The 27348-nt window shown below is 41.3% G+C and overlaps 1 protein-coding gene across 4 annotated transcripts in view; it reads right to left on the reverse strand.

Annotated features, from left to right (window-relative positions):
* Positions 1-17469, reverse strand: part of RNASEH2B (ribonuclease H2 subunit B) — a 39258-nt gene extending 21789 nt beyond the window's left edge. Inside the window, exons 1-3 of one of the 4 annotated variants that reach the window (XM_040583804.1) lie at positions 17331-17467; positions 4332-4403; positions 1269-1376 (exon numbers count right to left, since the gene is read on the reverse strand). In XM_040583804.1, the coding sequence (XP_040439738.1) occupies positions 1269-1376; positions 4332-4403; positions 17331-17394 (244 nt within the window). In that variant the 5' untranslated portion in view covers positions 17395-17467. Of the gene's footprint in view, positions 1-1268; positions 1377-4331; positions 4404-17330 lie in introns of all 4 variants that reach the window. The other 3 variants (XM_040583803.1, XM_040583806.1, XM_040583807.1) reach the window with 3 other exon arrangements.
* Positions 17470-27348: the final 9879 nt, after the last annotated feature.

Consider the following 27348-nt stretch of genomic DNA (forward strand, 5'->3'; position numbering starts at 1 on the left):
TTAAACGCTTTCCACTGTACATCCAGGAAGAGGTATTTTTATTTGTTCTAAAGAATTTGGGCTCTAGATGTACAAAGACCTTCACCCTTCTCTGCAGATAATAAGATAATTTGCTTTAACTGCAAACACACAGCTTTTTCCTGTTGTTCTTTCCCTGATTGTTTTCAGAGATGCAGCAGCCCTAACATTCAGGAACAATTTCTTCTCCTCTATCTTTTAAAGAAAACAGGCAATGATTCCTTAAGGCAACTGTTTCCCAAGGGCCAAAAAAGAGGTTAGAAAGGGAGGGGGGAGAATACAACGTGGACATAATTGGGAGCAGGGAGCAGACTCAGTCTTTTGGCTCACCCCCAGATGGAGCAAGGAAAAGCTCACAGACATACCACTTGGATTGCTATATGCACCTGCAGAGGATGTTTAAAAGCTAACACACGCTTTGGGATATTACCATTAAAGAAGGCACATGTCCAGTGGGGTTGCTTTTATTTGCTTTTATTTATCGATATAAACGGTCTTTTTTCTAGTTAAAAAGGACAAAACAAATACACCTTCTTCTCCTGAATTAATACTTATTGTTTGGTCTGTGGATATGCTGGCAGAGAAACACTACTTCAGTGACATTGTTACTGATAAAGGCTTGTTAAAGCTGTCACAAGGAGTTACATGAGTTTCCTCCTCCTTTTCAGAAAAGCAAGCTAGGTACAGAGTATGACTGGGATGGTATAGATGAGCTCACTTCAGACAGAACAGTGAAATGGCACCTTCAGACAGCAGGCCTATCCTCAGATCCCAGCACTCACACACGGGACTACAGCTGTAATTAAAAGAAAGCAAGACCTTACATTCCAACACTTGGAGCTCTAACACAACACTCGGCTGTTCAGCTAGCTAAGGCCTTCCAGCCCTTTTTCCCTCCCGTAAGATCACACATATTTTTCTTGCACTGAGAACTTGCTGGTGTGATTGACAAGGCAAGCTAATCACTTCAGTTTAAATACAATTGAATGACTTACACACACACCCCCAACCCCCAAAGACAAATGAACATCTGTCTAATTGAGGCTGCCAAAGGCTGCCTTTTAAAGAGAGACCACAAAGCCCCCAGCCCTGGTTAAATCCAGATGGCAAATGAGTGTGTCAGAAGCTGGGGATATGATACAGCATGCCTCAAACAACTAGGAAAAACACCTGTAAATTTACTAGAAGTAAGAGGGAAGGTCTGTGTATGCACATTAGTTACAGCTGGGAGGATACATTATAGTACTCACCTTGTTGAACAGTCTGACCTATAAACCAGGAACGATATTCCTCATGAAAAGCTTTTACTTCAAACAGCTGCTGTGCACCGCTATTGAATAAGTAAAGAGTTGCTTCCCCTGTTGAAAAGAAATCTGGTTTGTGTTTGTAAGCTTTCACAAAAATCAAAAGAATACCCAATACATCTGAAGAATGTGCCTTATATACATACAGACACACAAACATACACACATTCTACATAAACTCACTACAAAGAAAGCTCAGACAAAGAAAACTATTATATACAGATGTTCATTTACCAGCTCTATAAACTAAACTGAATTTGAATCAATAAATAATATGTGTGAATAGTTCATCTTACAACACAAAGCCTTTGATCCAAACCCAAATCAAAATCACTCAAGAAATCAGCTTTTGTCTGTACTGAAGGGGGAAGGTGGAAAAACAAGAAAATACCCTTTCCTTTGATCATGTTTGTCTCCAAGATATCAGTCTCTAGGTTAGAAAAACAAAAGTATCAAACCTCCAAGTGACAATTTGAAATATTTTTTTTTGCGTGTATCAAAATGGATTGTCGATGACTCATTATGGGTAGACAAACAATGTGAACAAGGAAGCTAAAAGGAGTTGCTTTGAAGTGCCCATCAGAATCTTCATAGTTTGGAAAGGAAAAGGAAAACTTTATTTTAGGCCACCCCATAGCACAGCTCTGCCATTTCACATTAGTTCTGGGTTACAATAAAAGGGTGAGGAATACGTTGCAAGCAGGATTGGCATTTTCCATATCTAAAACAGGAAGTTGCTAGAACTACAGAAAGAGCCCCTGAAATTTGGTCAGCTGAGTCTGCTGGCTGGAGTGGTCCTGTCTTGGGTATCAATGCATCTTCAAGAGACAAGAGCAACTACAACAGGACATTTCTGCTCAAAACACATAAATTGCAAAGCTGCACTGACTTGCAGACCATGGGCTGGCTCAAAAAAAGTTTCAAATGTAAGCACCTGCAAGCTGATGTCAGCACTGCTGTTCTAAGTCTGCAGAGATCCCTTGGTGCATAGGAAGGTCAGCAAAAATGGCCAGCCACACCTCTTCTAAAAAATTACTGATAATGCATTTCCCCCCCTTTATCCAAAAGGCTGACCAGATGTTTAACCTCACCTAAGGATACAGTTTGAGTTCTCTCATGACTTTTTTTTTTTTTTTTTTGAGGGGGAGTGGAGAGTAGATACAAGGGAGAGCAGAGGGCTCAATCACTACCATGTGCTTCTCAGCAAGGGTCTATACCATAGCTTGCTCAGTGCCAGACATCAAACTACTCACAGAAGTGCTCACTGAACAACTTTAGACTCCTACCACTGACAGCACAAGCCAAATGCTATGGTGACCTATGAAATCTTGAGAAAGGGACCATTCCTACTGCCTACCTCCAGCTCCTTAATTTATTTGATTATGTTAAAAGGACAGTCACCACAGGTTCCCAACAGTGTCATTAGACAGAAATACTAATGGATGGAGAGAGAACTTAGGCAGCTTTTCTCACAACTTTACCACTTCAATTAGTTGCTTAAGTCTTATGCTACGGTTATTTCCCTTCTTTTAGTTCAGCGCTTTAAAAATGCTTCTTTTTCAGAAGTGGTACTTCTGAATTGCAGGCTGAACCCTAACTTATAGTCTCTGTAAAGGACAGACATTTTGTCCTTTTTGCCTGTCTATAAAAAGGACCATGCATGCTTTTATTTAATAAAGTGGTTAGCATCAATTCTATAGCGTGCTGAGTCCTTCAGTGCATATTTATACAATATCTGGCATCAACAATTCATCTGTTAGACCCAAACATAAGGAAAATAGATTAATAGGGTGTTCTCTGTCCTTCCATTTTCAGACCCTATAGTTGTAATAGGCTACATAACTGGAAGTTTATGCAGGTCTATAAATAAGCTCCTGTAAATTCTAAAGGAACACACCCAGGCAATCATTGTGCTTTAGGCTTTCCCCAGAAACCTTTCAGAAGATCTCTTATTCTACAAGGTAAACAGATCTCTTCTTTCACAGAATAAAGCAAATTAGTATCTATGCTTTTAAAAACATAATAAATTAGAAAGCTAATATAATACAACAGGTGGAAAATATCCATGACTATACATTCCCACTGTAAATCTGAGCAATCAAAAAACAGGTATCATGATTAGTAAGTGATTTCACATTCTGTTTCTATTATTTTTAATTCTTTTCCTCTTTCAAGAACAAGTAGGAGTTAGTACATTGTGACATTAAAATGTACCTGAAGACTTTATTTACAAACACGTAAATATGAGCAGTGAATTTCAAAACAAAAACATACAACTTAAATCTACAGAAACCAAAGGATCTTAAGAAAAAAAAAGCATGAAACATGTTTTTCAAACAAAATACATTAACCCTAACAAAGGCTTACTGCAAGTTTCTGTTGCAGTATCTCATATTCCAATTACTCATATAATAATAACAAATCGTTGACAAAAAGAACAATCTGATTATAAGAAAATAACTGTGGGATGGTGGTGTCATTGTATCACCTGCATTTGCTGGTCTTTCCAATGTACTTTGAATTCGAAGTGCCTCATCATGAGAAAAGAGACACCACCACTTTGACAAGGGAAAGAAGAAAAATTAGATTTAAAAATGAAAAGACCCAAAAATCTTGGTAAGTATAACTGAAACACTTCTTCTAGCTCCAACTATTTATTTTATAGCATAAGATGAATGCTATGAAGTCTAAATTTGGATTAAAAAAAGCCCAGGCTCAACACCCAACACTGTAAGCTTCCCAAAACTAATGCACTTAAAAACAGAACTTAAATTACACCTCTTTTTTGTGCTGCCAATATTCCTGATGAATAAACAGTTCAACCAATTAAAATTATAAAAGAAATCCTAAATGTTTGCACAGCATTAACTATCTGGCATCACCAGCAATATCTTTGGCACGTAGACTTAAACTATCATCATTATTTCAGCTTGCAAAATATGAATTTTTTGGTGGTGGAGGGAACCAACCAGAACATTAACAGGCTCATGTCACAATTCCAAAACTTGCCTGTGCTTGGATTGCGCAGTTTTGTAAACAAAGGTTCGCTGTCAGGTGTCTTAGGGGGGTCAGTAGCAGCCTCTGTAGAGGGAGAGGAAAAAGTTATGAACTTGTAAATTGAGAAGTATTTCAAGTTTTGTCATGCTTCTCCAAGACATTCGGAATTGGATTGACACTTCTTGAAAACTCACGTATTTTCCACCTAAAAGTTCTAAGTCTCAGCTCAAATTCATCCTACCTGATCAAGGCACCGAAATTATCATTCCAGACTTCCTGGCACTCTCCATCTGCTACAGGAAAGATATGTACCTAGGAATGATTTAGATTCTGAAAACCACTTTGCCCTAGAGAGCCTCAGGCAAGAGATCTCCTAAGTTTGACATTTCAGTTAAGCAAGATGAACTGATATGTCGCCCTGATTAGTCACAAAAGACAATGAGAACGCTTTGGTAAGTTAGGCCAAGCACAATGTGGGCATTAAAAAGTTAAAAGTGCAAAAGGTAAAATACTTATGGGAAGAAACAGTGGTCCTCTAAAGCTTTCAGGAAGTCAGATTACGCAGGAATATGCAGCATGATTTGTCTGAGTGGTCGTTGTTTTTGTGAAAAATATGCACACTTGTTTATCTCTTATGTATAATCTTGAAAAATAAAGAGTGCATTTAATTCCCCTCCCCAGGAAAAAGAAGTTGAGAGAATACAGCACCTTTGGCTTAAGCCTCTGACAGTTGTTCTCTTTTCTGTGTCCTTAAGCAAAAAAAAGACAAAAAGCAGAGCTACAAAGTACAATTTCTCTGTGAAATTATAAAAAAAAAGAAAGAAAGGAAACAGTTCCCACAAGGATGCTGAATCAAGTCTGAAAAAAAACCATCTATAAGGATCCCCAGTTAATAATATTCTATCCAAGCTCTCTTTGGAGCGAAAGTCTAACATATTTATGAAAACAACTTCCCACATCTGAGTGAAGAGCAACATGACAGCATCATCTTTCTTAGCTTGCATACTGCCAGTTCTGTCCCAATTCCCTTCATACAGCCATTCATCAGAGGAAGGAAAATTACTAAAGCATTTCACATGCACAACCAGTATCCAGACCCCAGAGAATGGACTGACAGGGATCAGGCTGACAATTTAGTTACGGTGCTGCTGAGGAAAGCAGAGAGCAGCAGCAGAAGCGGGCCGCACAGCTGTTCACAAAGGCTTGTTGGAAGGAACACAAGTGCCACATCGTCCTTCCCCTTTCAGTAGCATCCAGGAGGTCTGCAGAGTGGGAGATAGCACAGTTCTTTTCTGTGGAAAACAGGGAACTAGGAACCTCAAGCACAACCAAAAATAGCTGTCCTCCACTCTGGCTGAAATCCTATCCCCAACACATTCAGAAAGGACAGGTGGACTTCTCACAGGTTGTTCACTGGCACCTCAGTGGCAAAAAAAGCTCCAAATAACCCTCAACTTTTACATCCACTCCTGCTTATTCAGTTGTGTCACAAACAGAAATTGCCCAGATAAAGACGTAAGCAAGGCTTAAAAAGCAAGTGTGTTTTACGATAGTGTTGGAGGATAATAATTCTCAGAGCTGTTTGGAGAATTTACAGTCATTTTCTTTCCCCGAATTTTTAGCTGAGTCTTCAGGTGGCTTGAAAAACTGCTCAAAATGTTTCAATGTAAGTTGAGGGGGTTTAATGGAAAAAGTCCATATTTGCTAACCAGACTTGCTTCACATGTGAATACATAAACACACACGGTTGTCAAGCTACATTTGCCCTGGCAAAGGCAAACTTCAAATTTCTAGAGCTGTGTATATTTCAATTCTTGACCACAGTTTAACATTAGGGTATTTTTTGTTACTTTTTAAAACACTACAGTGATTAATGACAGTGAAAGAAACACTGTGTTTACTTTGATGTTTCACATGAACATGTTAAAATATACACACTAAATGTGAGTTTCAAAATTTAAAAAAAAAGCAAAACAAAAAAATCCCAAAGGAACTTTTAGCACTCAGTTGCTCTGCTTTCTTCTTGCATAGATTTATGAACACTGGGAATGAGTCCAGCTGAGCCCTAAGTTGCATCTTGTATAATGTGAACAATTAAGTAGACAATCCTTCCTAATGTAGCTGTTTTTAATGAAGTTCACATCTTTATTTAGTTGACACATTCTTTTCCTAACCTTCTAGTAACACACTGAATTTATCTAGCCCTGCTAAGCCTGGGAGACACCTGCACTTAGGGAACATTCATTGTAGCAAACCCAAGGGATACAGTGTCCCATCTCTTCCTCATCAATCTTCTGCCTTCCCAACACCCCGTGCTATCCCAGACTCAGCAGCCTTTGCTCTGCCCCTTTGTATATGCAACCTGGCCCTGCAGCTGCCTTGGCTCAGCCAATAGCTCACCATGTGAAGAGAAGCACAGCACTGCCCATTTAGTTCTTTGGTCCTCCCCAATCTCTGTGGGATTCATCACTGCACAGAGGACAGCTGTGATCAGACCCCACTGAACAACAGTCTGAGCTGCAGCCTTCAGTCCCAGTATCTCATGCTGATGGAATCAGAGTATACACATCACATTCTCCACACAGCTGCCACAGAAGATGGGACACACACACACGAAGAAGGGAAGGAGTGGGCAAAGGCAAAAGTTGTTTCTCTGAGTTTCTTTTACCTTCAGTTTCCTCAAAATGTAGGCAACACCACACTCCATTTCCAGGGGCATCTGAAGTATATTTTTGTTATAGATTGGCTCTACTAGATGTCAAATCGGCAGTTAAAAAGAGGCAATTGGGCGAATGCCTGCTTGGAAAACTGGATGCAGTATTAACATGGCCTTAACGGCGAAGGTGGCCTTATTTATCTGAATTTAAACACTGTATAACTAGGAAAATGCTGAGCAAGAGAATTTTGAAGTTAGGTGTCCAAAGCTAACTTGTGTGTGTTTTGGCCTTTAGCCAGGAAAGGTAACTGGATTTCTTTAATGTCATTACATTATCAGTCCTTGTATTTGTGCAAGGATCTCCTATAGCTAAATAAATACAGACTTCTTAAAAAACAGTACTGTAGAAATTTTCTAACAAAACTAAGTTAAACTAGTTTCTTTTGTTTTTAGTTTTAAGACTCACATCCACATAAGAAATAATCTTACATAAAATAAGCAGACAAAAGGGATATTACAGGAAGAGGTTTTTTTGCTAAATCCTAAAGGAAAACATCAGGTGATTGCCACTATGCTTACTACAACAGCTTCCATAGCTCAGCCCAGAGAAACTTGTTCATCTACAAGAACAAGTGAGAGATGTAAGAGTTTTCTGACTACTATACTCTCTACCAACTGTCTTGCAGCTGTAAGCTGCAGGTAACACACAGTCAGTACAGGTCAGTTTACTAACAGATGTGCCAGCACAGCATGCTATTCTCCTGGGACAACATTTACAAGGATACAAAAAACTGATACAAGGCTACAGGACACAAAAAACTGACACAAGGAGGGGCTCAATTAATCCTGTCCCAAGAAGGCATCTCAATTAGCAAGCCACTCTCTAAATTGCCAGGGAAGACAGATGACAGGCACTTCCAGGAGGCAGCTGAACCCACCTAAAGCCTAAACCCACCTGTACCATCCCCTGCAAGTATATGCCTCTGTCTCCAGAAGCTTCCAGTTACACAGAGTACATCCGGTTGCAGTACTGCTACCGCTATACCAGAGGAGGGAGTTCTGAGGTAAGCACAATGCAAGACAATTAAATGCCAACACTGGACTGGTAAGTATGTCTACTTTCTTAAGTTATAGTCTACTGTTCATTCACTATTAACAACCAAATCTCACATAAAGTCCACCTAAAAATGTGGGTGATACATCAGTTGTACTGGAGTCTACAGACAGAACCTCTGAATCTTGAAGCTGAGCGAAAGAGACTATAAAAGTTTAAAGAAAGCTTTCCATTACAGAAAAGGAGAAAAGCCTATCGTATTTCATGGAGGTCAGACATACAACCAGGCAAATTCTATAAAACATACAAACAGAACAAAGTAAAAATGAACCAGCTGTCAAGGGATTTCTGCCAATAATTTCTTCCACAATGGATAGATATGAGGCACTAATGAATCTGGCCATTTAAAAAAAAAAAAAAAGTGTTAGCTGGTACAGCAACATGTATAAATTGGAAAAGAACATAAAACTCCCACTAAGATCTATGAAACTGTTATGGATGATGCAAGGTCTACTCACCTTTTTTATAAAAAAAAAATATGCTTATAGAATACTATATATAACAGACTAATATCAAGTTATATGGAATTCCCATGCAAAAAGCTGCCAGCCAGGCAAGCAAAGAGGCTGTAAATATCTGTCAATTGCGTAAGAGGAAAAAACCCTCTGAGAGCACAGATTTCCCTACCACCATCACCCTGCAAAAAAACAGGATTATTTAAAAGTCTGGAAATATAAAGTTAAGATTTCATTTAAAAACAGATATTAAACCATACGTCACCTACACAAGTCTTTTCCATTCCCTTCTTAACTTCTAACCACGCATGAAAGGCGTGTCAGATGGAGACATTATGATGGAGCCCATTAAATGGACATTTTATGGAAGACTTTAAACTATGTAGCCTAAGGGTACAGATATGTTAGATCTAATAATCATTTTATTTATGTTATTTTTAGAATCAGTCAACTCTGAAGTAAATGGTTTTAATTCAGCGCCTGTGTCCTCTGTCCTGCAGCATGCCCTGAAAAAAGCCCAGTGAAAATTAATAAATCTAGTAGTTTGTATCACCCAAACTTCTGACATATTTTATAATTTACAAGGCAATTAACTCTTAATATAAGGAATGCATTCACGTACGCACAGGCTGAGGATACAGTTTCATGAATGGTTTCAAATGACCAAAGGTCATAGGCCATTCAAAAGTGTAATCTTGAGGTCCCCACCTCTCCTCCCTCCCTGTTCCACATCTCTGATGCTTTCTTTCCATTTAAACTAGCAATCCCGTGGCCACACAGCAAGTCAGCTCATTTCACTGATCCAGCTGAGAAATAACCAGTCACAAAAAAAGTATTAATTTTCAAGCAGATCAGTAAGCTATTCTCACTTACGATACGGTTACATGATCACCGGAACAAAGGGACAGAACCCATGGCAGGAGCAGATGGCACAGAATATAACCTACCCTGTATGTGACACTGGGGTCTTTAACCACTGTAAGCTAACTGGAAAGCTACACTGTATGTGACTTTACAGAGGTGAGAACAAGAGATGAGCCACAAGACTACATTGTTGCTTCCTTGGCTCCCAATACTCTCAGGGGGGTACTAAATGGCGCACAGCTCAATTTACTGCTGCAGCCCCTTTTCCAGGTGCTTATAATTAAGGTATGGCTTTGCACTTGCACACACTTGATTTTGTAAAATTTTTTAGTTGTTACTAAAGTTATGTTAACTTGATGCTACTTCACCACCTTACCCTCTCCTTTACCATACACAGTACTAGACTTCTGACATGCCTGTTGTAAAAGATAGAATGGTTTTCAGTTTGGTAATTACAGCATTTATTATTTGGTGACCTAATGAAATAACAATTAATGTGACATAACTTATACCCCTTAAAATCTTTCTGGCTCCCACTTCACCTGCTAATCCTATGATAAAACACAATGGTATCTAAAAATGGCACTGTTTTCTATCCTGAGCAAAACTTCACATGGAAAGGCTACTAGATGGTTTGAGTGGTGTTTTGCTCCAGTACACAGCTTGCAATACAGCTAAATATTAAGACTTCTTCCTGAGAGCATCACTGTCCTTATGCTGGCACAGTTCACTTCTTACGCCAATAAAACTTTCATGGACTCACTGGCAGCAATGGACAGTACTAATTCATCTGTTACTGAAATCTAGATGCTTGACAGAACATGCAGGGGTTTGAGCTGAATGAAGGAGAGGTCAATCTGGAGAAGTTCAAGAACAGGTTATCACTTGAAAGGATAAAAACTTCAGACTTCCCTTCTCAATATTTATAGGGTCAACACTGGTGCAGCTGTATTACTGGCTGAATCAGCCCTATTCCCATGTGCAGAGAGGCCTAAGTTGGCATAAGTTGGCCTCTTCCAAGCCAGATGGCAGAAAGCAGAAGTAGGAGATGGTGTTACACATTAAAACATCTCTTTTCAGTTATTTTATTTGCTGTGCTTCCTTCTGGCTCCTTAGCTTGCCAGTTATATCTGCTTTATACACAGCTGAGCTCACTATGCCTTTTAAGAGATGACATATAAGTAATCGTGCAAATTACCTACAGGCAAAAGGTTTTGTTCTGGAGATGCAAATGCCAATTTAGTGGGAGGTTAAGTAAAATATGCCCAGAGAGTGCTAACTTTAAAATAAGCATATTCACGTTCACCTTATTTAAAAGGTATATAAATATGTGCACATATTTTTATATGACCTTTCTAATGTTTTAAGTCAGCTCTTAAAACCCATACATACTTGTTTATTGTAAACATTATTTCCAAATTCTTTATCTAAATTATTCTGGAAGTATTAATGTTCAAGTATCCTGCTCAATTCTGACATTCATTACAACTTCTGAACCAAGCTCCCTAACAGCCCAGCAGTGTGGTCTATTTTGCAGCAGATAAATTGAACTGTTTTTCAAAAGCTAAATAAAAGCATGTATCAAAGCATTGTGCAAAGTGTGAGAATGAGAAAAAAAGAAACCCCAAACTTGCCTACTTCAGATGTTAAAGCAAACTACTTCCATGCATTAAGTATACCACAGCTTCTTTTGCTATATCTTCTCTCAATATGACCCAAAATCTTCAAGTCAAATGCTTCCTCTGTTGTTGCACTGAAAGAAAAGTTCCTTAGTTTCATTTGAAAGAATGGAGGATTAAATTAATGTTTGCTGATGTCCTATGGTTTGGCATCACAGTCCATTTATTTCTGCCTCCATCTGACTTTTGGCATACATGAGACTTGTTCAAACAACTTGCCAAGTCTAATGTGAAACTGCTCCTTTTTTAAAAAAATAAGTAATTCCTAAAAATAATAGGATTGTTAAATTTCCTCCCCCCCTTGCAATCCTTCCCATGCTATTCATACAGCAGTTCCCATTAAACAACAACAAAAAAGCTAATCAATTTACTGTTTTAGAAAACAACAGACTGAAAAAATGTAGTCAACTAAACTTCTAGTTCAGAAAAATAAAGGTTGAAAATAATTTTCAGCTTGCAGCTAACCCCTACTTCTTTTCCTAATACAGACAAACAGAACAAATTAAATACAGTCTAGAGAAGAGAAGCCTCCAGGGAGACCTTATAGCAGCCTTTCCATACTTAAAGGGGGCCTACAAGAAAGAAGGAGAGGAACTTTTTACAAGGGCATGTAGCAATGGGACAAGGGGTAATGGTTTTAAACTAGAAGAGGGTAGATTCAGATTAGATATTAGGAAGAAATTCTTCACTGTGAGGGTGACAAGACACTGGCACAGGTTGCCCAGAGTAGCTGTGGATGCCCCATCCCTGGAAGTGTTCAAGGCCAGGCTGGATGGGGCTTTGAGCATCTAGTGGAAGGTGTCTCTGCCCAATGCAGGGGCTTGGAACTAGATGGTCTTTAAGGTCCCTTCAAACCCAAACCATTCTGTGATTAACTTCAGGTGTAGAGAGGAACACCTAACTTTGAAAACTGCCTTGAATTTCTGACCTCTTTGCTAAAATCAGTGGATGTAAATAGTTCCAAGTTCTGATATAACACCTATCCCTGAGAAAGTGTACTGAAAAGAGACAGCCCCCTTCACACCCATTCTGTTAAGCAGCTAGTGTGATTTTGGTTGCTATCAGTAAGATCAGTTTGAAGCCATTACGTAATAATGTTTATTTGTTATACACAGCCCAGATCAGATCTGTCACCCACAGTGACTCTGCCGCAGCATTTGAGGTTTTTACAGAGCCCTGCCCTTAGAACCCTGCAATTAAGTTGGGTCTCAGTATTATTTCTGTCTAGAAATTAATTTCTAGATCTTATGATTGTCAGAGAAAACATAAAAAACAGTATTTCCATGGGCCCAACTCACAAAGCAAGTAGAAATTTCCTATATGCACGTGAAAAAAAATAAAATCTCATTGGTTCAGGTAGTAGGGATTTTTAAAAAAACTACATGAATACTCAGTAAACACAGACACAATCTCCTTTACTAAAGCACCTAATTAGCAACTTTTTAGCTGTGAGATAGCCAGGTTTCAATTCTCAGGAGCTACTTTTCCCTTGTACCTGTCCAGTTGCTACAGCTTACAACAGAAAGCCTGTACAGGAAGCTCTGCATTCTCAAGGGTAAAGGAGGGCTCAGCTACATGGGTAATACAATGTTCCTGATTATTCAACCACTATGAGAAAAGCACAATCTGGAAACTCTGCCATCCACCAATGAAGTCTGTGTGGGTCCTTCAGGACTTATTAGTGCTTTGGTATCTTGATTCCTCCAGAACTCCAGATTCAGGAGGTCTTCTTAACCATCGTCAACTACCCTGCACAAAGCAAGTTCAGATCCAGATTTCCAGCCAAGCTAATAAAATCCCCTGGAACGTGGAGCACAGCACAGAAACACCCAAGTGGGCCTGCACAGAGCCAGCTTGGGTCCATCAGGACTTATTAGTTCAGACACTGTCTGAAAGCAGCTGCACTGCAAAGCTGGTTCTGGAAATAGCAGAGATGTGTTAACATGGCACAGTACTTGAACTAATAAACAGTTAGTGCTGAGCTGAGTCTGCTCTAGGCCAAATCTGGTGCCTGTATATGCACGGCATAGTTCATCTGCAACTGGAGAAACTGCCCAAAGAGTTGACTGTATTTTGAGCCCAGCATGCACAGCTCTATCCTTACCCACACACTCAAGTTTTCTGTCCTCATCGCTTCCCTCCCTATGACAAGTGCCTCTGTCTGACTCCTCCTGTTTGTTCATCGTTTTCTCTCTTGACTATAAACATCCATTTCTCAAGCTTCCTCTAAATGTCCGTGATAAGGCTGCATAATGTACACCAGCAGCTTCCAGCCTTTCAGAAGTGATTAACATGGTTACTGCCCTCTCCTTATCCTACCTTCTCCACCAGACCCACACTTCCTAACTGCTCCCCCTGACTTCTGGCTTTGCCCTTTGTCTTATCCTTGGTATTTTGATCCCTAACACAGGAACAATTATGTTTATAAAAACAAAACAAAACTACGATTGCACCAGCATATCAAATCATCCTGTCTCCATGTGAAAAAAGTAAGTATCAGCAGAAACACCATCACAAGAGCTCTCACCAGGACAAGGGCAGGCTACCATCTGTAAAGGTAAAATTTGCTACCTGACCTAGAAGTTGCTTACCAGCCAGCCCAGATATGACTGTCTGAGGGTCTCCTTTTCAATTCCAACTTGGACTTCCCTTGTGTGACTCTCCCATGCCAAACAGCCCGAGCGTTTTGGTGTGGGAAAGGGCTGGTGAGAGCAAAGATTGTCATCAGGCTGCTCATAAAAACAGAAGGAAAAATAAAAGAAGGAAAGAATGCCATTGGAAAGAATGAGGGTAGGCAAAGACTGATTGAAATGAAGCACAGGGTGACTGGCCTGCTGAACATCACAGCTGCCTCTCAACTCAGGCAACTCTGCTCCCCTTTCCACCTTCACGCACCTCTATAATCCACGCAGAATACCTGCTGAGATATGTGGTTTGTAGCTCTGTACCTCTGTAGTATGATGTGTAGACATGAGATGGACATCAGCAATCAAAGTTTTACAGTACCAGAAATACAATGATAGAATTAACCACTTGCAAAAGGAAGTGACAAAGTCTGGCCTTCTAGAACGGTTCAAGAGGGCTGGGATAACACCGATCATCAGTAAAACAACCAGTCCAACTGCATTACTCCTCCAGCCATAATCATGCCTTCAACAAAGAACATGGGCAGTTTTACCTGACCAAGGAGATTTCTTGTTTCTGAGCTGTTTCCAGAACACTGAAATCAGTATCAAAATTAAGAAATCAGAAACAAAATCAAAACTTATCTCCTTGATCATCAAACATGCTCTGAACATCAGAGCAGCAATTTATTGCCTATGCATCAGAACATAGTGTAGCAATGTGGACTGAAACAAGATTAGTAATGATGTTATAATCTTCAATACTAAAGCCGACAAGCATACTCTGCTCACTTTCTATGGCAATAGAAAATGAAATCTGCCTGCTTTTTAGATGCTGTGTTCCAGATAATCAACCTGATGTTGTTAGTTGCTGATGTCCAAATCAGAAAGAATCTCACCTTTCTCTTACACGTGCTTTTTACAGTTAAGTGTTTCTACATGTCACATAAGCAGCAAAACCAGTCAGAGACCTGTGCAAAACCAGATTCTCAGAACATCGTAACAACTATGGAATCAGAGCAACACATGCACCATTTTTCAGAACTCCAGCCATATCTTTGCCTTGTTCTAGAAAGCTACTGTTGAACCTCTAACGGCCCAAATAATTGAAAAATACTGATTCTTAAGAAAGCAAGTTTCAGTTCTCACTGTTTTACTTCTATACTTCTGAAAGACTTATTCTTTTTTTGGCTAAGATATCCAGTCTCTTTGTAGAACTGGCCACCATCAACACGATCTTCCATCCATACAGTCACTTTTAAGATGTCACAAACAAAGTGAGATGAATGGCACATATCCAAGTGAGATGCTATTAGGTTGTGTAGGATAGTATACATTGTTAACCTCACAAGCTGTTCTAGGAGGCAGGCTAGCTAGGTGGTTAGTTCAAACTAACTTAAGCACTTGAAACCAGACCTTAGAAAGCGCCTTTATTACAAGAAAAGTTTTGGAGCTTCTTGCATCGCATTAAAACACCTTGCCCCATCCTCTCCCTATGCACAGGATAATGGCTACAGATAGAAGAAGATAAATAAGCTATTTACATCTAGAAGGTGTTGGTAGATTTATTAACAGATGGTATTAAACTCTCATCCAGAAGCAGATCCTGTAACTATTTACACCAGTCATTTTTATGCATGCATGTAGCATAATGCCATGCGGGTGTTATGAAGATATGGATTGCCATGAGACTAAAATTTAACACAAAGAAGAAGCATTTTTTTGTCATAAATCCAACTGCATCTGTCTTTGTTCCTAAAAGCAATCAGGTATTCCTACTACAAATTCTGCTAAATGGCCAGTGAAGAATTTCTGAGATCCATTCAACAAACCAGTTAAGAAATGTGAAAAGTGATGTTAACTTTAAAAATCTCTTTTCTGAAAAAAAAAAGTTAAAACCAAACCAAGAGCATTATTTCTTTTCAGCAGTTCTATTCATATAATTGGCAAGTCTCATCAGTTGTGAAGTTCTGAAATTATCAGCCAGACTTTTTTTAAAATCACTATGTGCTCTGAGGTTCTACTAAGGCTTTAATAAACTTTCTTACAGATCTGGAGTACTATATAAATTTTTTCAGAGCTGTGCTGGCATAATTGGTAATACAAACTGTCTGGCTTCATGAAAGTTATAAGCTCTGGCTCCAGTCCTGCAAACGCTTACTGAAGAATTTAACTTACTGCACAGAACTGACTACTCATGCATAAGTTAAGCATATTTGTAAATATTTGCACAGTATGGACATCTGTTGGCATAGCCAGTCATCTGATACAAGATGCAGCTTTAAATCCTAGTCTGTAAAGAGTCAATATTAAAAAAAAAAAACAACAACAAAAAAAACCAAACTCCTCTTCACTTATAAATCCCTTTCTAAGGCATCAAGCATGTCAGATACCAAAGGGTAGAATCAAAAAGGTAAAACCAGAGGAAGAGAGGAATCAGTGAAATCATAACAATTGGTTCTGTTTCTCATGTAACTACAGAAGCCTGGTCTCTTACAGATGCATGTGACTGAGCTCTTGCCTTGTTTTCAACCTTTGCTGGACTAAGCTCTTGCTATACCTTTCCTTCAGCAGTCCCACTTACAGCACTTCTCACATCATCACAGTCATTTTCACAAAGCTCATAAAATTACTCCAAAGAGCTCCTCCTTTTTATCAGGTTTAGTCGAAGTTAATGCTCTAAAGTTTTGGGTGGGGCAAGAAACAGGCACAGTACAAAGCTGACCCACAGATAATTGTGGAAGCTGCATATCCTTAAGCAATTAAAAAGCACTTACAAGACACCTCCTTCCTCTTGGTGTCCTGGAGCATCCTGTTTTGCTCACTCTAACACAAAACCCTTTTGTGATCTGTGAATTTAAAATTTTAAAACCTGATAGTAGCCGGAAATAAAAGGGGGAAAGGCACCTTCACATTTATTCAGCACGAAGTGAGAGAAACTAAGCCTACTGAGTGTTTAAGGCCTTGTGTATATGGCACTTGCAGAGCTGTGCACATGGAGGTCTGCTTCTTCAACCTATTGAGAGGAAGAGCCGAAGACATTTCACTGCAGCTTCGGACTTACGGCTTCCAAGGAGTTTTTTTTAAAGCTGAGGTTTAGGGCACTACACTGTTTCCTTCAAAAAACGCAGGAATGGACTCTGGGAATGGAGGCAAGGTGGGCTGCCAGCAGCTGAGAGGCAACGGTGAGGCTCTATCTGGGACCTTGGTGACAAGACTCTCTCTTCTACAGCTCCTCTCCCCAGGCCTCAACACGCTGTTTGCAAACCAGAGGCGAGCTTACCTTTGGAAAAACCTAATGACACACAAAAATGAAACGCAGAGATGCAGTGAGGCAAACAGGACCCTGGAGAGGAGAACACGGGTACTCTGCAGGGCCTTGTGTAAAGGCTGTGTCTCAAACCGTCCTTACCACACCAGGCCTGGGGCTGGCTGCACACAGCAGCCCAGAGACCTGCTCCGTCCCATGGAGAAAGGCACCCGCCTCCTGCCCGAGCGACGGCCCAGCCCCGCCGCGATGCGGGCAGGCACCGCCAGGGCCAGTCAGCGGGGCGCGGTGAAGAACCAGCGGTCGGCGCTGCGGCAGAGCCTGTCCCACCTCGGAGCCCCGCTGGGTTACCTGGTGCAATGAGCACCCACTGGCCAGGGTGCGCGTCCCCGGGACGCTGCTTCGCGCCGCCCATGCTCCGTACAGCCCGGCCGCCGCCCGCGCTCCCGCCGCCGCTCCCGCCGCCACCGCAACATGGCGGCCGGGGCGTGGCCGCACAGCAGGGCAGGAGAGGCGGGAAGAGGCGCCGCGCCCTATTGCCCGCCCGGCGGCCGCGCGCTCCGCAGCCCCGTGCGTGGCGGCAGGACGGCGCCACTCCGCGGGCGGCAGGGGGGGAGCGGGCGGCCCCTGGGCACTGAGGTGGCTAGAGCTGCGCTGCCGCTTCCCCTCTTCCCCCCCTCCCTGTGGAGAGAATGGTACAAGCCATTGCGGGCGGGACAGAGAGTGGCAAAGCCTCCTCTCTCCCCACATCCTGTCAGATGCAGCTCTGCGGGCAGTTGGCCGTGTGGGAGGCGGGCAGCGCTACGGAGCCCCTCTCCCTGCTCTTGGCCCAGGAGCGGACAGGCTGTAGCGCTGCTTTCCCGTACATGCCTCCCCCCTCGTACCCTGAGGGCTGGCAGGCAACGTCTTCCTTTTCACCCCGTCCCGCCGCAGGCTGGGAGGTGATCGTTTTGCAGCGGTCTGTGGCAGACGCTGGGGCGGCCGTAGCTGAGCAGCGTCCGCCCCTGCCCCATCGCCGCCAGCCCCTGGCAGGAGGCAGCAGTACGGCCGAAAGCTTTGTCCTGAGGGGGGCACAGCTTCGATTAGGTGTGATGAGTTTGGACCTGTAAACAGAAATGCAGGGCCACGGCGGTGATTAGCGGATTTGAACATCTGACCTGAGGAAAGGCCAAAAATTGGGGCTGTTCAGCTGGGAGAAAGGCGGGCTCGGGGTGGGGATCTTAATCCCTGTACATAAACAAATACCTCACAAAGGCAGTAACGAGGATGGAGCCAGGCTTTTCTCAATGGTGCCAACTGGCTCAAGGCAAAGAGCACAAACTTGAAATGTAGGAAATTCAATTTAAACATAAGTAAAAATGCCTTGAGTGTGCAGGTGGTTGAACACTGGAGCAGGTTGCCCTGAATGACTGCAGAGTCTCCATCCGTGGAGATGTTAAAAGTCTGACTGGGTGTTGCCCTGAGCACCTGCTGTAGCTGGCCCAGCCCTGCGCAGGGACTAGACCCTCACCAGAGGTGCCTGCCAGCTTCTGCTGCGCTGTGGAGCTTTGGTTCTCCAATGCTGGGCATGGGCAGAACCAGAGTTCTCCTAAGTCATCCTCCCTGGTGTATAATATGATCCTGTTAAATAGGGCCTATACCTCCAGATCACACCAAGGAGCTATAGTCGCAAAATAAGATCCACGCTTATGCAATTTTCATTCACATGTACATATGTACATAAACTCAGCTTCACCAACACAAGGATGGGTTGATGGCCACCATCCCAGAGATTTAGGAGGCAAAAATTATATATTATCAAAAGTATTAAAGAACACATATCGACTGTAAATCTCAGAGATTTGAAACAAATATTAAAAACATATTAATATCTATGCCCCAAACCAGAGCACAACTAACCAAGGCCAACATATGCAAAACAGCTGAGTTGATATAAGGCTGAAAAAATAGTTTCCTGAAGTCTGAGCATATACATTCGTGATTCTGAGATTACATTAATCTAAATTTATTTTAATTTTCCTGATTTTTTCCTCTTCTTGAAGTAGGGCAAGATCTAACTGCCAAAGACCACACCACACCATGTGTTTTGAAGAAGTCCCCACTGAAATCACTTGCTTTCAAAGCGATTGCAACTTGCCACAGCATATGCCTGGATTGCAACATTCACTGATGGGTCTTGTAAACCCCCCCTCAAGATTTGTGTTAGTGAAGAGAGAAAGAGGCTCCTTACCCACTGTAATTTGTGCAAGGGCACTGGAAGAGCAGAACAGAGCTGGTTGCTGTGTTTGAAACCTTCTTAGAAGGTAAGCCTTCCATAAGGAGAAAAGGTTCTCCATAAGTAACAACACAGATTTGGCCTCCAGTTCTGAAAATGACAAGCAGTTACAGGCTGTTGTACACTGCTGATCTTAAGAAAGCTCTGGAAAAGCCAGGAATCCAACCCTGCAAGCCTCCAGATGCAGTGTGTGTCAGGGTCAAGTCTAGAGGCATAACCTGCAGTTGTTCCAGGCATCCGTTTTCCTCCCTGACTGTGGCGTGTGGTGGGAATGTTATAGCAAACATTGCTGTACATTTACAAAACTGACTAAGTTCACATTTTTCAAAGCACCGATCCATCCTTATTTAGGTACCTGGTAAGCAAGCTAATTTTCAGAGGTGCTGAGTATTCATAACATCAATTGAACTGAATGCAATTTCAGCTGTTTGTTTCTTTTGATTTATGAGCATCTCTTTTGATATCTGAGTAACAGATGCATATTGGCCCTGGGATCTATAATGTCCTTTTCCAGGAACATTCAGGTAGAAATGTTTTTCCCAGATACTTTAAAATGCCCCAAACAGAAGTTCTCAAATAGGCCTGAATAAGGCTGTAGAATTACATCGGTTTTGGAATAAAAAATAATGCAGTAATTTGTACATATTAAATATTATAAACTTTCTGTTGTTACTAATGCACATCTGAGATATACTGTCTGTCTTTATAAACAGAAAATATACTGTATCATTATAAACAAAAGGTATGCTAATTAGGGATTTCTGTCAGAGGCTGATGATACTGAAATCTTATTTGCTTAAGAATTGAATACTTTCTCTCCAGGCTTGCCAACAGTTTTAAACCTTAGTGATAACTCCCAGAAAGAAAATGCTAAAGTTTAAAACACTAGGCTGATCTGAACTGCTGTGGTGATGTCATTTTAAGTACTCAAATCTTAATTTTACACACATGGGCATTCTCATTTGGGTCCGTATGACTCATCATGTCCAGAAACTAAATGCATGCAATATGGGACTGCATCCTATCTGAGGACAACCATTTTACACATTTCAGAGCCATTTGATGTGCATTCAGACTTCACCTGCATGCTGTCCATTCATTCATTTCTGCTAGGGCTGCTTCTCATAATCCAAATGTCTGTGCAAAAGCAAGCATCCTTTTTTGCCAAACAAAATTACTTACTTTCTGCTGCCAAAGAAACACTACTATTATCCACCTTCAGCTGTGGAATTTACCCCCCTCCTCCCCTGCTATATGAGCTTTAAGTGAAGCAACTTTTAAACCTGGCTTGGAGTAAGAAACGAAACAATGTTTAGAAAGAAGTGTGATTCATTGTTAAGTCAAAGTTGTAATTTAAAAGATAAAAATGTTTCCACTTAAGATTGTGTTCTATTTTACACCGTTTCAACAAACAAATTATATTTATGGGCCAAGTTTATTTGTTTTATGCTTCAGTGGTTCAAACATTTACCTGCATAACTTTAAATCCATTGATCTGCACGTTTGAGTGTCAGATGTATATATGCAATTGTTACGTTTCATCTCAGTAAAAGGCCTATTGACACATGTAACTTTAGCTGATGTATCAGGATAATTATGATTCATTTTAAGTTGCCTAGTTTGAAATACTGTTCTCTGCTCATCACAGGTCAAATGATTGTTTTGTTTGGTTTTATTCAAAACCAAATATGTGTGGCATTGAAACAAACTGAAAATATTTTATTCTGTCCTTTTTCCCCTTATTTTTCTTCCTATTAGATAAAAATCACATCCCTTTATCCTCACAACTAATGATGGATACAGGCAAAAAAGAAAAACAACAGATAAATATGAAAACTGAAAAGCCTACTACAACTGTATAAGGCAGCATGAATCATGCTTCTTTATACATTAAAATAAGCCTATTTAAATGACAAATGGTATATTCTTAGCATACTTTAACAGAACATAAACTGGTGATGAAGTATCTGTGCTCTGACCTACCAAAGCAAACCACAATGCTTCCTCCTCATATGACCAAAAATACTCCCTGATTTGACTGAAATGTGACATCCGACTGTCAGTTCAAGTAATGGGATCATCTTGTCACATGTGCCTCGGCACAGTCTGATTCTGTGGCAGGAAAAATTGCCATGTGGGTCAGATGAAACACACACGTTGCTGGCTCATGGTGGGTCCAGGTGTGCAGCCTTCTTGTGCTTCAGAATAGGTTTGCTTGCCTCACAAAATGGTTTCCCAATCTCAGTTTATTTAACTCAAAAATACTTAAGAGCTGGTTAATCCTTATATTTAAGTCCTAGTAACCTTAGAAGGTTCTGCTGTGACTTAAAAGAATGTATGGAGTCCTAATGTAGAGATGGCACTGACCAGAAAGAACACATACAGGCATTACAAATCTGTAAAACAACTCTCAAAATCATGTTTGAATTTCTAACTGAAATTGTAAGTCAATTTTTCAATCTGAAAAATAATTATTTTAAATAGTTCTTCATGACATAAGAAAGTACTTCTCTTATTGAAAATAGTCCATTTTAAGGAAAATAACAGTATCCATTTAAAAGTATTCTGGCAATGATGAAATAGATTCTATAACCAGTTATAAGCAGAAATTGTTTTGTCCTTTGCACTAAACAAGGTTGTACCACACCTAAAGGTAACAATTAGTGATTTTTGCCTTAACAGAAATAGCCTGCTGGGTTCTAAAGTTTGCCCATATGTGAGGTCGAATAGGAGTAAGAGAGCAAAAAGGAAAGAAATCAGAATTAAATGGGGAAATATAGGCACACCCACAGAAACCATGGGATTCATATTGTATGAATCTCATATTATACTGTAAACATCTAGCTTCAAGCCGATTATGTGGTGTCTTTTTATCATTAAACATAAACAGGGAGCAACATTCATTGGACCTACTTTGTAACTTTATCTCAGAGGTAGCCCATCTATCTAGGGGTAGATAACCAAATTGCAGATACTTCAGATGAACAGGTAAAAACCTTTCTCCCTTACCCTTTTTCTGTACTGGGACAGGCCCCAGTTTACATACAGTTGTTATCATTAACTCTTCTTCCCCCTGTCATTTCTGCATCCATCACACCCTAAGGATGGGTGAGGACCTTACTGTGGGGTTAGCACAAGCAGATATTTATTGACCCAAGTATGCTGGATCTCTCAATTTTCTTTTGGAGAACCTAAGAAATATTATTTTTCCTCTTTTTAATCAAATTCACTTATTGGAGGTGTGTTGCTATAGGAAGCAGAACTTGGTAACTTGGTCTGTTTATAGAAGCTGCTCAGAATGATGTAAACTGTTTGGAGATAAAAGTTGAAAGAGTATACAGATTTTGAGCTGGTTTAAAGTGAACAGTAGCAAGACTTGTTTAATGTGCATGATACATTCATCCACAACAGTAAGTTACTGCAAAATATCCTCCAGATTATGACTCAGACACTGGCCAAAAAAAAGAACAAAAACCAAAAACAGACAGACAACACTAACATTTTTTTTTAAAAAAACAACAAACATATGGAGACATTTCTGAACACTTTCAGATTAAAATTTGTTGCATCAAAAGTGTTATAGTGGCCATATTAACCCTGCCTTCCTGTACTGTGGATTTCAATGAATTTCTCAGCCCCATCAGGACAGTCTCAGAAAACAAGTGTTCTCTTGAAAAGTAGAGCATGAAAAAAATCAACTATGCAAATACAATGTCCAGACTGGCAAGAAAGAAGGCAATTTTTGAGTTTGAATCACAGAATGGTTGGAGCTAGAAGGGAACTCTGGAGATCATCTAGTCAAACCTCACTGCTAAAGCAGGTTCACCTAGTGCAGGTTGCACAGGATCACATCCAGGTGGGTTTTGAATGTCTCCAGAGAAGGAGGCTCCACAACCTCTCTGGGCAGCCTCTTCCAGTGCTCTGTCACCCTCAAAGTAAAGAAGTTTCTCCTCGTGTTCAGACGGAACTTCCCGTGTTGCAGTTTGTGCCCATTGCCCCTTGTCCTGTCGCTGGGCTCCACTGAAAAGAGCCTGGCCCATCCTCCTGACACCCGCCCTTAAGCTGTTTGTGTGCATTGAGAAGATCCCCTCCCAGTGTTCTCCAGGCTACACAGGCCCAGCTCTCTCAGCCTGTCCTCGTAAGTGGGATGTTCTAGTCTCCTTATCACCTTTGTAGCCCTCCTCTGGGCCCTCTCCAGTAGCTCCCTGTCTCTCTTGAACTGGGGAGCCCAGCACTGGACACAGCACTCCAGATGTGGCCTCACCAGGGCAGAGCAGAGGGGCAGGAGAACCTCCCTCAACCTGCTGGCCACACTCCTCCTAATGCACCCCAGGGTCCCACTGGCCTTCCTGGCCACCAGGGCACACTGCTGGCTCACGGGCAACTTGCTGTCCACCAGAACTGCCAGGTCCTTTGCAGAGCTGCCTTCCAGCAGGTCAGCCCCAGCCTGTACTGGTGCGTGGGGCTGTCCCTCCCCAGGTGCAGGACCCTACACTTGCCTTTGTTGAACTTCCATGAGGTTCCTCTCTGCCCAACTCTCCAGCCTGTCCAGGTCTCGCTGAATGGCAGCGCAGCCTTCTGGTGCATCAGCCACTACATCCAGTTTTGTAGCATCAGCAACTTGCTGAGGGTACGCTCCGTGCCTTCATCCAGGTCACTGATGAATAAGCTGAACAGGATGAGACCCAGTGCTGACCCCTGGGGAACATCACTGGCTAAAGGCCTACAGCTAGACTTTGCACCACTGATCACAACCCTCTGAGCTCTGCATTCAGCAATTCTCAATGTCTACTCATCTAGTCTACACTTCCTGAGTTTATATATAAGGATGTTAGAGCAGACTGCGTCAAAAGCCTTGCTGAGATCAAGGTAGACAACATCCACCACTCTCTCCTCATCTACCCAGCCAGCCATTCCATCAGAGAAGGCTATCAGGTTGGTCAGGTATGATTTGCCCTCGGTGAACCCATGTTCACCATGTCCAGACTGTTCCTGGTGACCTTCTTTTCCCCCACATGTTACAGTGAATCTCATAAGTGCCATGTGACGGGGTTATTATAAGCTGACATCACCTTGGCAGTCTCGGTGCTGGACTTTCCTTCCACAGTATCAGTGGTTAGAAATTTAGTATCTGTAAGATAAAAAACACAGAAACTATACCATTCTACCAGAATTCACACAAATGGATACATATACATGAAAATATCTGTGTACACAGACACAACCATTTAAAATACATATAGATATTTTCCATGTAAGATATTCATATGTATATGTTTATCTGTGTGTTGTTCGGTTCACCAAAATGTTTCAGAAGTCGATGTACCAGCCTATTGGACCTGAGGCTTTGTCAATTTGATATTGAGGAATAGAAGCCTAGATTTCTCAGGCAAATCAATGCTATGTATCCTAGAATGCTATCTATATAGCCCAGAAAATGTCTGGGTTTTTCTCCTCATCCATCTTTAAACAGCTATAATTCCCTTTCATCTTCTGTGCTCCCATTTTTCCTCTTTGAGGGATTCTCTCTGAACAACCACTGTGTTTTTAATTTCTGCCAATTTTTTTCCCTCCCTGCTTTTTACTAACAGCAATTCTGTTACTAAAGCAACACATTCATAATTCTAATATCCAGCAATTACTAAGACATCATTCCATCCTCAGAAATCATTACAGAGGTCCATGATGGTTAATTGTGAAGCTTGAATAGCTAGCTTCTGCTTTCAGTCATACAAGCATAAACCAACAGACTTACCCTCCTGCAGAAAACCCTCCAGGTGGGACCTCAAAGAACAAACCTGTTTATATGGCTGCCTTCAGAGAAGTCCTTCCACACAGGCTCAGTTTCCTTCCTAGCAAATACTGCAGGCCAATCTGCTAATCACAACTGTCACCAAGGGTGGTCTTTCACATGCTTCAAACCCAGATGTAGTCCCCCAGCAGACCGACTGAATTTCTGTCACTGGGGATGGCTTGATAGTCCTCCTCTAGATCAGGTAGAAGGTCTCTGTCCTCTACAATGGATAGAATGGGATAGGGAACTAACAGCAACAGAAAATAATTATGGAAGCTCTGAGTGGTGCTTACATCCCAGTCTCCTAAGGAAGTAGGGCTTAGGGGAAGCATACTGTGTGGACATATGCATGTCTGAATCCTCCTTCAGTAAGTAGTCACTGACTTCAGCCACCCCCAATGCAGGTTCATATTTTATGAGAACACACAGCTAGGCTGAGGAGCGAAACACCCTTCAGGTGATATTCTAAAACAGATGCCCATCTTTGAACAGCCCAAATGGTCTCTAAAATCCATGGCACGTATTGACTGCAGGCTTAATTTAGTTGCAGAGTGGGAACACCTGGCCACCCACTTCTGGTCCATGGGGGCACTGGTCTCCTGTAGGTCTTTTGTCATATCTTCTAGCTCCATATGCATGTGTCAGATACCTTAAGGTATCTTAGATGGCATTAGTGACTTTTCTGAGGGAGAAGATAATTGTAAGATGAAGAAACACAAATCCTAAATGCCGTAGCCATGAGTATTTTGATGTTCAGGCCCCAGAAGGCAGTGAAGTATCAACATCATAGCCAAGATTTCTCTCTTCTAAGAATTCTTTAACATCACACTAGATGTGAATATTCCTGCAGGCTTCCCAGCTATGAATGACAACATTAACAAAATGGCTAGTATCTGCATGGATTATCTGATGGCTAATAAGAACTCGAGCTCATGCCACAGTTCAAAGGAAAGTTAAATCAGCCATGGGACACATATTCATCAGAAACCAGGCTTCATTGGTGAATTTAGAGCTATTGTTTTGTGTTACTCTGAAAGCCAAATATATTAGAAGGGGTGATCTGCCTGCCTGTACTTGTATCCCATCTGTGGTTGTGCACAAAAATACGTCCACAAGGCCAGAAATGTGGGTTGTGTAGTGGCTGTGGGAGAGCTGAACATTGCTTACAGGTGGAAGCAGGGAGATCTGTAAGCAGAGGGCACTTGTATGAGCAGGTTTTGAAAGAACAATCATGTCTATAGCAGTTTGAGACACCTGAATTTCAAATTCAAGGAGGCTAATGTAAAGTGGAACACAAACACTGCCCTCGCAGACCAAGAAACGTATTTATAACAGTAGCCCAAGTCCCCTAGGACACAGACTGTTTTGCCTGCCTCTTCTGTAATTCCTGGTTGTGGCTTCTTTACTGTAACTGTGAGTGACATCAGAAGAAGTAAAATAACAGGGTTAGAGCATGGCCTCAAACACTGTCTGGAAGCTATCTGTATTGTCTAATTGATAGCAACTGCTGTCATAGCCCTATGCCTACCAGTAAGCTCCCAGACACTGCCCCAGCACAATGTAAGGCACAACGTGACTGTTCCCAATAAGCAGTATGGTTAGGGCCACCCTGTTTCGGGGAATGAATGCAGCATCAGCATCCTGCTTCTTCCCTTGGGGCCGTGGAAGGCACCCTGGCCTGATTTATTCACTAGTATAGAGACAGCCATGCTTCAGTATGGCTCACAATGTGGCTAGTGAGAATCTTTGCCAAACAGGTCTACTGCAAGCAGGCACAAGAAGTCAGTATTCAAATGAATTTTATGAGGCTCATCTGTTTCTAGGAGTTGAGGTTGAAGATTGTGTAGAGATGGCCAGTTCATGCACTGTGAACCTGGCATTTGTGGAAGTATAGGGCTTATTGCACAAGCAGAAAACATACTGTACATACACATCTATAATTTGGGCAAAAAGACTTTATAAGAAGTGCAGGTACCAGTGCATACACGGTGGCCGTTTGCCCAGAACTGACAGCCCTGGCAAAGCTATTGCCATGGCTCCAAATGGAACAGCCAGACATGCAGGAATCCTTCACAAATGATCATGTTTTTTGTTTTATGACAATACAAAATTTTGAGATGGAAAAGGGGTCTTTTCTGTGGAAATATGCAGAAATACCTAAGGTGGTTTTTTTATATATATATGCCTAAGAATTTGAGATTTTCAATTGCTTCTGAGTTAATGGTTTCAGCTGCCATACTATAAAAAATATTTTATTTCACAACAGTTTTTCATTTATGTTTTAAAAGTCTTCTGAATTC

The sequence above is a fragment of the Falco naumanni genome, chromosome 2 (genome assembly GCF_017639655.2).
Source record: "Falco naumanni isolate bFalNau1 chromosome 2, bFalNau1.pat, whole genome shotgun sequence".
Lineage (NCBI taxonomy): Eukaryota > Metazoa > Chordata > Aves > Falconiformes > Falconidae > Falco > Falco naumanni.